Source organism: Chiloscyllium plagiosum, chromosome 11, assembly GCF_004010195.1.
Source record: "Chiloscyllium plagiosum isolate BGI_BamShark_2017 chromosome 11, ASM401019v2, whole genome shotgun sequence".
Taxonomy (NCBI): Eukaryota; Metazoa; Chordata; class Chondrichthyes; order Orectolobiformes; family Hemiscylliidae; genus Chiloscyllium; species Chiloscyllium plagiosum.
Window position 1 is genome coordinate 30,295,247 of NC_057720.1, and position 12,559 is coordinate 30,307,805.

The following is a 12,559-nucleotide window of genomic DNA, read 5'->3' on the forward strand; positions in this document are numbered from 1 at the left end:
GGGGGAGGTGTGGGCGCAAGTCTTGCACCTCCTGCAGTTGCAGGGGAAGGTGCCGGGAGTGGAGGTTGGGTTGGTGGGGGGTGTGGATCTGACGAGGGAGTCACGGAGGGAGTGGTCTTTACGGAACGCTGATAGGGGAGGGGAGGGAAATATTTTCAGGTCACTTCTCTATGACTGAAGCACATTTCATGTTTCCAATCCAATGAAAATTTTCAATTCTTTCAAAGGCTTTCATAAACAAATCTGCCTATTTACTATACAGATGCAGACTGAATTGGTGTGTTTCTTCCAATGAAATCTGTACTCTTTGGAGTTGTAGAATGACACTATCATCAGCTTCCTCTATTTTGTTGTTTCTCCTCTGTCTGTTCCACCCTCTTCATTTTTAAAGCGTACTCCTTTTATTTTTCCATTTCTTACTATTTTTGGCCAGGTCTCCATTCCCATTCTTGCACTCTCCATATTGTGGTCAGGTCCTGCAAGCTATGGTACAATATGGAAGGGGTGATGGACCACCAGAAAATACAGCACTTTCTCCCTTTGTCTTTTTAGGGCCAACAAGCACATCAGCTGCTTTTATCAGTGGATTTTCATAATGCAAGGATGTGTTGTGGGCCACTGAAATCATTAAATGGACCAGTTTCAAACTGCTGATCAGAGATCTTGGCTAACCTCTCAGCCTGTATTTTTAATCACAGTTGCAGTTCCAAGAAAGTGCACTACAGAATTATAGAAAATGGATTCCTGTAGTGAGTCTCAATCCTCAGCAGAGTTATTATTGCCTCACCTCAGAACATGGGCAAAAATCAGCCAGATGCATCTATTGCTTATCATTCAGCCATGTTGACAAAAGCTAAACGGTTATGAGGAGAAAGTGGGAGAATGGGGTTGAGAAACTTATCAGCCACAATTGAATGGCGGAGCAGACACGATAAGCTGAATGGCCTAATTTCAGCTCCTATCTCTTATGTTCTAACCTCCAGCTTGCCCAGGCAAGAAATAGTAGCCCCAATATTTCTTCATCCTTCACCCACTCCAATTTAGTTTCGATGACGCACAAAATGATCCTGTTGTCCTGACCTCAGCATGCCTTATCTGCATTGCAACAGGGTCTACAATTGAAAAGTACTTCACGAGTGAAACAGATTAGGATTTCCTGACATACTGAATGTCTTCCTTCTTTCTTCTCTTTCCTCATAAGTCTACAACCTGGGGGTCTACCTAATGTCTCTCTGGGCTTCTGGATGTTTTCAAAAAGATCAAATCAGAACCACACTGGACCTAAAGATCCTGTGGGGAGGTTGGAGAGAAAGGCAACATTTAAATTTTCAGGGATCCCTCATTTTGAACTTTGTCATCCTGAGATGCTGTGATCCAAAGAACAGGGAGACGCAATCAGGAAATTCTGATGAGAGTTCGAAGAATGTGACATTGGGCTTGGAATGCTACAGCTCATCACTATTTTCATGCATGTTTTCGACTAAAGGCTTCCCCTCCATTAGTGAAGTCTTGGAAAGACTAGAGTAACAAGAAGAGGTCAGAGATCTGGTACCATAGGTCTCTGCCTACAGATCCCATGACTTCCTACTTTCTAAATAAACATCACATGAAATTTAGCCCAAAATGTTGCAACCATAGAATGAGCCAGGATATAGTGGAAAAAATAAACTCTAAGTTAAATGAATGGGTTTGTAAACTAAAACTGAATTTTGCTTCAAATAATCACTGACTACACAATATATGATACACAAGACAATAACAGCATAAAAGGAAATTGGATGAAGATTATAGTTCAATTATGGTTATTTCCTGATTAGATTAGTCAAGTAGCTAAAAGTTCATCCCAGGCAGCTGGTGTAAAATGGACAAAATTGGTTCATGTGTTAAGCAGAGCCTGAATTTCAGTTCCTGTGGAGTCAATGGGAGTAAATTCCAGGTACTCCACATAAAAAGCAGCTGGTTTGATACCACAACTTTTGTGCCACTGCCTGAATTGAGCTTATAAAACAATATCTTTGAAATGTAGTGGCAGCTGACAGCATCTGATGATCATTGGTGGAACAATAGATGACTCTTTTAGTTTTCTAGGGCTTATCATATTACATTTATAGTTAGATGACCTGTACATGTTGTATATCAATTAGAACATCTTACAAGACTGATCCAAGAATGACATGGAAAAACTAGACAAGCAACCTCCTTAAAACAAAATCCTCATTTTACTCAGACAATCTTCTCCGAATTCAGACATTACATGATCTGTATACTCTTCCAATCAGTAGAACATAAGATTAATGAACACATCAGCACAGGATCGAAATAAATGATCCTCCACCAGAACAGGAACAATCTAGAATAAAAGCATGATTGTAGAAATGTGTTCATTTCAGCAACAAAGCAGAAGTAACCCAACAAACCTGCACATTTGATACACAATAATTCTCATATAAGACTTACAAAAGTTACCAATTACAGTACTGCGTACAAGGTATTCTTGGTATAAATTTTTAGTTTTTATTTAGCTTTGCTTTGTTACTGATCCTATTGTCTGCTTAAGTTTCAATTGCTACACTGCATTCTCCAAAACAGTACATGTCTCTCTCTCTAATGTGATTCATATAAAAATGAGTTGATTGTTACTTCCTGTGATATAGCTTAACAATCTTAACAGTCCCCCACCATAAGGGAAACAACATAATTACATCAGATATATCATTGTGAACTATTTCCTTTGCCGTACACTTTCAAAAAGACTTGATTTCAAGGGTCTGCAAACCATAGTAAAGCACTTTCACCGTTGTAGATGGCCCTATCCAAAATAATGGCATGTACTAAACAATCTTCACATTTCTCAGTAAGTCCAAAACACCTTCTTGTGTGAGAAATACTGTCTTTCTATTGTTTTGACAGCTGACTTCAAAAACTGGTGGATTTTCCAAAACTCGCTTCCCTGCAATTACAACATATGGGTAACCCAGACGACTGGCATCTTTCAATCTCTTGCCTATAGTCAGGTGGCTTCGGTCATCCAAGAGCACCTCTCCATGAAGCTGGGGGACAGCATCTATTAAAGTATCATACAACGTCTCAGACAGTCCTAGGCTCAGTTCTTCTTTACTGCCTTTCTTAGGTGGAATGATGCACACTTGGTAAGGGGCCAGGAGGCTTGGCCAGCGAATCTCATCTTCCGTTGACAAAACCTCTATGGCAGCGGCTAGTATTCGTGTGACTCCAAGGCCAAAACAACCCATTTCGGTTACAACAGGCTTATTCTCAGTGTTGGAATATGAGGCACCTAAAATATATGAATACTTTGTCCCAAGGTTAAAAGTGTGTCCCACCTCAATGCCTTTGCTTTCTTTCAGCTTTCCATGACACTGTGGGCAGTTTGTTTCAGTGTCCGTCATTGCTTCAACATTGGCTGCAAAATGGCAGTCAGAACACATTAAAAGGCGATCCTCCCCAATATCAGCTGGCAGCTGGAACTCGTGAGACATTTTCCCACCAATGTTGCCGGTGTCCGCCCGCACCTTTACAAACTGCAATCCCAGCTGGCCAAAGATACAACTGTAAGCTTGGGAAACAAGATTATAGGTCTCCATGGCAGCTCCTTCCGAGACATCAAACGTGTACATATCCTTCATGTAGAACTCTCGTCCACGGAGCAAACCAAAACGTGGCTTTGGCTCATCTCGGAACTTTCTTGTCACTTGGTAAAGCATCAAAGGTAGCTGTCTATATGAGAGATTACCCTGCATGGCAATTAGCTCGGTCACTGCCTCCTCGTGTGTTGGACTTAAACAGTATTCCATGTCATGCCTATCCTTCAGTCTGAATAGTTCCTTCCCCAGAAGGTCCCAACGTTCACTGGTCTTCCACAGACTTGCTGAGGTGAGGCTGGGCATGTTCACCTTCTGACCCCCAATGGATTGCATTTCTTTATCAATCACACGGACAAGTTTCTCCATGGCTCGAACTGTATACGGCAGATAGTGAAAGCAGCCTGTATTGGCTGGCTGAATAAGACCTGCCTGAAGCATCAGTCTCTGGCTCTTGCAGGTAATGTCACTGGAGCGGCCAACCCCAGTAGTTCTATCCTCGCGGAGATTCATTGGCTGGAAGAGACGAGACAGTAATATACGCTTGGACCTACCATGGTGATAATAGGACCTGTGTAAATGTAAGATGTTACAGAACAGTCTGTTGAACAATTGTCTTGAATTTGAATAGATTGCCACCTCCATTACGCATCCAAGAAATAATTAGTTCTAGAAAGGAAAACAAAGAGGATAAGTTCACATCTTTCTCAAAAAAGAACATTTTCAAAACCCATACCATATTTAAGAAAGGAAAACACTGTGGACTGAATGCATAACAGCAAGTGAACTAGGTACATCATTGTCATATTATTTCACTTGCAATGTTTATTAAGATGAGAGATGCGAAACATATTCACCTGTGCTTTCCAAGATCACAATTAAGCATCCAATAACAATCAAGCATTCTTCAGTGTGTCATCAAAGCAGGAAAAGATCAACAACTGGCCTACTTCACTGTACATCCAGCATATTCTGGCTATTATAACTTAGCATGGACTCACACACAGTTAACTATGCATAGTTACATCCACCAGGATTGATTGTCACATATTAAGCTGGATTGCGTGTTGGGTTACCATTTTCATCAACTACAATCCTGGTTTTTAAAAGTGGCTGCAAAGCGAGCAGCAAAAGTGATTATCTTCCAAACTTCTTTGGTTCTGAAACAATACCAGCAGACTGGGAAATAGCAAATAGAATAGCTTTACTTAAGAAAGAACAGAAACAAAGTGCAGGAACGTATAGAATAAAGCCAATGTTGCAAGTAGTTTACTTGCTGGAATCCAAGATTATGGTTGTAGGAGGGGACTTGAAAATCATAACGGAATCTGGCAGAGTCAACATGGTTCTGTGAAAAATAAATCATGTTTAACTACTCTGTTAGAGTTTTTTGAAGAAGTAATAAGCACAACAGATATAGATGACCCTGTAAACATTGTGTTCTTAGATTTCCAAGAGACTTTTGTGAAAGTGTCACATCAAACGTGGTGACACAAAGCAAATGGTTATGATGTTAGCAAGGATAAAGGAATGGTTGTCTGACAGGAAACAAAATAGGACAAATTAATCTTTTTCAGACTGGCAGACCAGGGTTAGTGGAGTGCCACAGGAAACATTGCTTGGCTCGCAACTATTTATAATCTATATTAATGTCTTGGATGATGGGACGACGGTAGTTAAATTTGCTGACAAAATAGCTAGGATAGTTATTTGTTAAAGGAGCTACAAGGGTTAAGAGAGTGGGCAAAACTTTAGAGAGAGTACAATATGGAGAAATGCAAACTTCCAAATTGATAGGAAGAATGGAAAAGTAGCATTCAAGTTAAATGGAGACAAATTACAGAATTCAGTGGTATTGAAGGAATCACAAAAAGTTTCATAAAGTAATTCAGGAAACAAATGAAGTGTTGGTGCTTATTCTAATAGGAAAAGGATAAAGGAATGGTTGTCTGACAGGAAACAAAATAGGACAAATTAATCTTTTTCAGACTGGCAGACCAGGGTTAGTGGAGTGCCACAGGAATCATTGCTTGGCTCGCAACTATTTATAATCTATATTAATGTCTTGGATGATGGGACGACGGTAGTTAAATTTGCTGACAAAATAGCTAGGATAGTTATTTGTTAAAGGAGCTACAAGGGTTAAGAGAGTGGGCAAAACTTTAGAGAGAGTACAATATGGAGAAATGCAAACTTCCAAACTGATAGGAAGAATGGAAAAGTAGCATTCAAGTTAAATGGAGACAAATTACAGTGGTATTGAAGGAATCACAAAAAGTTTCATAAAGTAATTCAGGAAACAAATGAAGTGTTGGTGCTTATTCTAATAGGAATGGAATATGGAAGTAGGTTTTTTTTTTACAGCTGTACAGAGTCTCAATGAGACTACATTTGGGGAAGTAGATAAAAACAAGGACTGCAGATGCTGGAAACCAGAGTCTAGATTAGAGTGGTGCTGGAAAAGCACAGCAGGTCAGACAGCATCTGAGGAGTAGGACTCGGATGCTGCCTAACCTGCTGTGCTTTTCCAGCACCACTCTAATCTACATCTGGAGTAGTGTCTAGTTTGTGTCCTTATTTGTAAGGCAATGCAAGTGTTTTCTTTAGAGGTTTATACAGCAGTCACTCAACTCATTCATTCCTTCACTCTCTCTCCATACCCATCACTCACTGTCATTCTCTCACTCATTCATCTCTGTCTCAGTGTCATTCATTAATTCAGTCACCCCCTCACTCATTCATTCGCATTCCCTTCCCCTCATTCATTAATTTACTCCTTCCCTTTAACCTCTGGCCTCTCTCACTCACTCATTCATTCATTCTCTCACTGTACCTCTCTCTGTCTGTCTGTCACTCCCACAACCCCATCCTCTCTCTCTCTCTCCTTCTCTTCCTTCCTTACCCTCTGGCTCCCAATCACTCACTCCTTCCCATCTGTCCCTCACTCATTCACCCCTTGTCTGTCTCACTCACTCACTCTGCTTCCCTCTCCCACACTCACTCCTTCCGCTCTCACTCATTCCCCGCTCGCTCTTCACTTACTTTCTCTTCCTCACTCGGTCCACCTGACCTTGCATTCTCCCTAATGCGCATGTGTGGGTTGCTGGTACGGGTCGGGACTCAGTCCATAACGCACCAAATCGCGAATCTCGGTACCAGCTCCGTCTGCGCTTCCGCTGCTGCCAATGTTTAGCAACTTTTACCGTTTACAGCTCTTTGCTTCAAAGGCGAGTTTCCGACGATCTTATTGGAAAGGCATCACCTTCCTTCCCAAAACAGGTCCCGGGATGAATCATCCGTTTCAAAACAGCTATTTAGCTTTTCTGCAGGTACCTTTCTCCCTCACTGGTGCAGTTCTTAAAACAAAAAAGAAATGCTGAAACTACTCAGCATCTGTGGAGAGAGGAAGAGAATTAATGTTTCACGTCTGCGACCGTTCATCAGAACTGGACTTGACACGGGGAGGAGCGCGGAACAAGTATCATTAAAATAAACCAGAGTTGTATATCCATCAAAATAAAGCATCCAAACACTTTGAGGAGGTGGCATTCAATAGATGGCCAAGAATCTGAAAGGTTACAGGCAAAGGACATTATGAACAGTCATGGTGCTACCATAAATATTACTTTCCATGCTTTATCATTCTCCGAAAGATTTGCAGTGAGGATTTCAATTGGTAATGTTCTGAATGCACATCCACCCACCTCATCTACTGCATTTTGTTATGGACCACACCAGACCCTGTCAAAACATTTCAAGAGAGTAACACACACGCTAACTTTTCTAGTTGTTTTAATCAGGTGTAGAGTGGATATTCCAGGAGTGATGCAGCTGGCCCAACCACTCAGTTTTAAACAAAACAGAATTTATTTACAGACTACTGAATGAAACACAAACAAAAGAGAACACAATATAGAACAACTTAACCTATCTGAAAACCAATTCAACTGTCGCAAAGTAATGATGCTGTTTCAAATACCTGCAATATCCCAATAAACACACCCTTGGCAAAAAAAGGTAAAATCAAACACAGGTTCTTGCAGGAGAAATGTCAGAGACAGAATGTGCCAGAAAACCTCTGCTGAATCCAGGAACCTTCTCCCCAAGCAGCTTTCTTTGACCAGCAGCTTCAAGCAGAAGGCTTGCTAAAGCCAAACCAAACGAAAACCAGAAAAAAAAACCCTGAACCGAGAGAACTGGCCACTCCCCTTTTATTGTACAAGTGTTCTTTATTAAAAAATTAATGTGGGGGAGGGGAAATGAGGAAGCTGTTGAAATCCACATTTGTCCTGTGTGGTTGCAGGGTCCCAAAGTGGAATATGAGGTGTTCTTCCTCCAGGCGTTGGGTGTTAATGGTTGGTAGAGGAGCCCAAGGCCACAGACATCTACTACAAACCCACCAACTCCCAAAGCTATGTAGACTACACCTCCTCCCACCCTACCTTCTGTAAAAACACTATTCGTTATTCCCAACGATCCACATCCATGAACACCAACTAGCCATGAAACGACACGACCAGCTATCCTTAGTAGCCACACACGCAGATGACAAGCAACATGAATTCGACTGGGACAACACTACTATTATAGGACAAGCCAAACAGAGAACAGCCAGGGAATTCCTAGAGGCATGGCACTCATCCACAGATTCAATCAATAAGCACATCGACCTGGACCCAATATACCGACCACTGCAGCGGACAGCTGGAACTGACAATCGGAAGCAGCAGATTCAAACCACTACAAATGCCGGAGGAAAGATCACAGAAGCGCTTCACAGGAGGCTCCCAAGCACTGAGTTTTTCCAGTGCCTGATATTCTTCAAAAGTGCTATAAGACATTAAGAGACATTCATTGCAGGCACATCAGAAGTTCCCTACTTAACCTGAGTTCCCAACTCTTAAATTCCAATGAAATAGGGACATATAATTGCACCACACCAATAATTATTCTCCACATTAATTATTTTCAATTCCTGCTTCATCTACAGAAACGTCTACCTCATTCAATGATCCAGCCTCTACTGAAACTGATAACCATAATATAGGTAAAAGCGATCAGCTGTTATTGTCTAGTGCCTTAAAACAGAATGAAATCAGCACAAGTCCTTGTCAGTGAGATATCATTTTAATGTTTTTTTTCCACAGTCTTGAAGTTGTGGAGCGAATCAAAAAATGTTCCTGTTTGATATACTGCATGGATGGGAAAGACCAGACTGGAATCACCATTGCTTTAATACAAATCTATGTTGGCTTTCCAAGGAATCTCATTCTTGTGGACTATGCAACCTCAAGAGTAAGCTATAAGTCATAATAGAAAAAGCATAACTTTCATATCTTATGTACAATTATGTCTCTCACCCCATTCTCTTTATACTCCCAAATGGAGAAACAACTACTGCTGCACTTCAGTTACTAATTTGGCAGATGTTGAAAACATGACAAAGACCTACCTATCCTTTTGTAAATCAACAGTGGCAACTTTCATTTCAACAGTATCTTCCAGCTTCTTTGGTTCTCTGCCCATAGACAGAACTGATCCACAGCACAACATCCTCTGCCATGGGTAAGTCAAGCAGGTAGTTCACAAATCTATCCCAACTAGAACAGAGTCCAAACCCTATGCGGTTGGCACCATCTTATCCACATAAGCTATCCAGCCATCTTTCATCTGGAGTGTCTGAGTTGATTTGGGAACCTAATGTTTTATGAGTAGTGATGGTAGAGATTCCAATTTCTTTTCTATTACATGACTGACCATGAATCCCTCCCATTAGTGAATCTTGGACTGATATACAAATTGATACTTTGGCCACATTTTGAACACACCATCCTTGGTGACTAAGTCCTAGAGTGGGATTTGAACATGGAGCTTCTGGCTTAAAGGCAGGGACGCTATGAACTGGGCCGTAAGACTTCCATATTAGAACCTATAACATAGTAAAACAGCCTCAAGCACATCAATGGAGAGTTATCACATAAATTTGGTATTGAAAGACAAAAGGAGATATTAGTTCAGTAGCTAGATGGAAGGGGTCGTGTCAAAGAAGTGCGTTATGAGCAGGAGGAGAGAGATGTAGAGAGGAGGAAGGATTAGAGGGGATCTTCAAATATTAGTACTGAGGTTATGAAGGCATGGTCTCCAAATATGGAACAGATAAATTTGAAGATATATGGGTTCAAATTTGAAGACGTCCAGTGGTCTCACAAGCTTGTGGGGCTGCAGGAGCTTCCAGTGATAAGGAAGGGTGAGGCCATGGACAGATTTGAAAACAGGAATAAGAAAGTTTTGCTGAGGGTGTTGCCAGGCTTAAAGTCAAAGTATGTTATTGAGCACAGATGTGATGGGTGAACAAGTTATGATGGGAGTTCAGCTGCTTGCAGGGATTTGCTCTGAGTAAAATATTGAGAATGAAATGTTATTTCTTTACCCAGGCAGTCTTAATTTGGTGTCAATGCAACTCCACAATGTCTAACAATATCATCCAAACATATTGTTGTGCCTATTTTTAACAGATAGTCAATGCCTTTCTGCTTGAGATGAATTTCTACTTTTAACTGTCTACATTTGTACTTGCAAACATAGGGAGTTGAAAATGAAAGTTCAAAAAGTTCTTTCTCTGCCCATATACTCTAAAATATATAATGAAAACTAGTCCTCCTAGCACAAGATTATCAATTTCAAGAATTAAATTTACAGATGCTGGTGTTGATCAGAAACCCAATCTAATCAGCCCAGATAAAAGCAACCTACTGTGAATGCCAGAAATCTGAAATAAAAACAGAAAATGCTGGAGAAACTCAGCACACCTTTTAAAAGAGAAATTGAGTAAATGTTTTGAGTCTGATACAACTCTTTTTGAGAACTTATTTCTTCCAATAAAGTTATGAATGTTAACTGTTTCTCTCTCCACAGAAGCTGCCAGACTGCTGAATTTATCCAGATGTTATGAAGGTATAGTGTATATTGTACCTTTAACAGAGAGTTGAAGGTGGCATGGACCTAGAGAGGCACAGAGTGCTGAAAAAATTAAAAATTAAAAATTCACATTTGCTTGCGAAACAAATAGCTGGAACTGCATTGCCATGTTACACAACTTGGCCAATCAATTTAAATTATCCCCCATGATACCAAAATCCAATCAAATTTGAATTTTAATGTTTTGGATGACATCCAACCAATGAAATGGTCCGATGTTTTGAGGTATATAAAATCAGACATTTTGAACAGTTAGCCAGAGCGTTAAAGGGCACCAACAAATGAAGATATGGGCTGCAGAGCCTTGCTCTGAAAAGGTATCTTTTCATTAAAAAATTGTGAAGCAGAAGACTGAAGAAAAGACCCAGGAAAGTACAGATGAAGATGCTAAGGGAAAAGCGACAACTGGCTGGTTTTGAAATTTGACTTTTTTTTGTAAATCTTAATAGAGTTTGTATTGGACCAGTGTTGTAGAGTGGGAGGTAAAAGATAGGTTTAAGAGAAAGGAGTTGTAAATTTTTGTGATCTAAGCATTCTCTTTTGGACTTAAAGAATAAAACTGTTAAATTTTTCTTTAGTGATATTTGGGTTAGTTCTTTGCCACTCAAAATTTAACAGATTATGGCATGAGGTGAGCTTTTAGAGTCATAGAGATGTACGGCATGGAAACAGACCCTTCGGTCCAACCCGTCCATGCTGACCAGATCCCAACCCAATCTAGTCCCACCTGCCAGCACCTGGCCCATATCCCTCCAAACCCTTTCTATTCATATACCCATCCAAATGTACCCAGCCTCTTAAATGTTGCAATTGTACCAGCCTCCACCACATCCTCTGGCAGCTCATTCCATTCACGTACCACCCTCTGTGTGAAAAAGTTGCCCCTTAGGTCTCTTTTATATCTTCTGTGTGGCTGGTTTAAATTAGCAGAAGGGTTTACCCCTTGTCGTAACAGTTTTTTCTGTTCTTGTTTGTGATCAGGCCAGACAGTGTCCCTACTTCTGGGCCAGTAGACCCATTTTCAAGTCCCAACCTGATCCAGAGGTTTGTAATAGCAAGTCTGAACAGGCAAGTTAGAAAATATCTATAACTCTAATGGTGCACCATTGGTCACATGCCTAACCTACTTCAGGAAGGCATGAATAGTCTTTATGGTGAATGATATGACAATCATCTCAAAAGCTAAAAAGTAACTGAAGATATTCCATTTAGTACAGAAGAAACAATGGCAACATTTTTGAAATACATAGATGAAAAGTGAGAACTGCAGGAATCTATTTCATACTTGGAAAAATAATAGGGACATTGCTATCTGCAGCTCTTCCAGTGCATTGCTACCTAACCTTGATTGACAAAATATGCTAGAACTCAGAAACTCTAATTTCTAGCTTTACACAGGAGTTTCCCAAAATTCAATATGGGAGATAATATCCAAGCTTTCTGTCTCAAACCTAAACCTACATCTTCCATTTTAGTACTGTTATTGTTCAAATCGCTTTTGATGAGCTTCAAACAGATTCCAAATAGATTGGCTGCTTTTCTTAAGCAGTTTTGGGTGTGTATTTGAATGGATATTAAGAACAGCATGTTGTTGAATGTGAAATATTGATTATAAATCTTAAAAGGATAGCAATAAGTATAGTGTCATACGAGGAGGATAACACCTTTTGAAACCTTTATCATTGCCTCACAGTGGTTCAGTGGTTAGCACCCGGACCTGAGTTCGATTCCCTGCCTTGGGCAACTGTCTGTGTGGAGTTTGCACATTCCCCGAATGTCTATGCGGGTTTCCGCCGGATGATCTGGTTTCCTTCCACGGTCCAAAGATGTACAGGTCAGGTGAATTGGCCATTTTAAATTGCCCGTAGTGTTAGGTGCATTAGTCAAGGGGGAGAATGGGTCTGGGTGGGTTGCTCTTTGGAGGGTCCGTGTGGACTTGTTAGGCTGAAGGGCCTGTTTCCAGACTGTAAGGAATCTAATTT

General features: G+C 40.6%; 1 protein-coding gene across 3 annotated transcripts; it reads right to left on the minus strand.

Moving 5' to 3' along the window:
* Nucleotides 1-2,200: 2,200 nt before the first annotated feature.
* pars2 (prolyl-tRNA synthetase 2, mitochondrial) lies at nucleotides 2,201-6,967 on the minus strand. Of its 3 annotated transcripts, none has more exons than XM_043700132.1 (2): nucleotides 6,803-6,967; nucleotides 2,201-4,268 (listed from the first exon to the last, which is right to left on the minus strand). In XM_043700132.1, exon 2 carries the CDS (start codon nucleotides 4,242-4,244, stop codon nucleotides 2,832-2,834), a length of 1,413 nt encoding a protein of 470 aa, XP_043556067.1. In that variant the 5' UTR covers nucleotides 4,245-4,268; nucleotides 6,803-6,967; the 3' UTR covers nucleotides 2,201-2,831. The 3 variants fall into 3 exon arrangements, with proteins under 3 accessions (XP_043556067.1, XP_043556065.1, XP_043556066.1); XM_043700130.1 differs by lacking the exon at nucleotides 6,803-6,967 and adding an exon at nucleotides 6,642-6,786; XM_043700131.1 differs by lacking the exon at nucleotides 6,803-6,967 and adding an exon at nucleotides 4,457-5,502.
* Between the last annotated feature and the right edge of the window lie 5,592 nt (nucleotides 6,968-12,559).

What these genes read in the sequence shown, in the direction of transcription:
- pars2 (XM_043700132.1), bottom strand. Translation starts at nt 4,244, where the DNA reads ATGGAGGTGGCAATCTATTCAAATTCAAGACAATTGTTCAACAGACTG.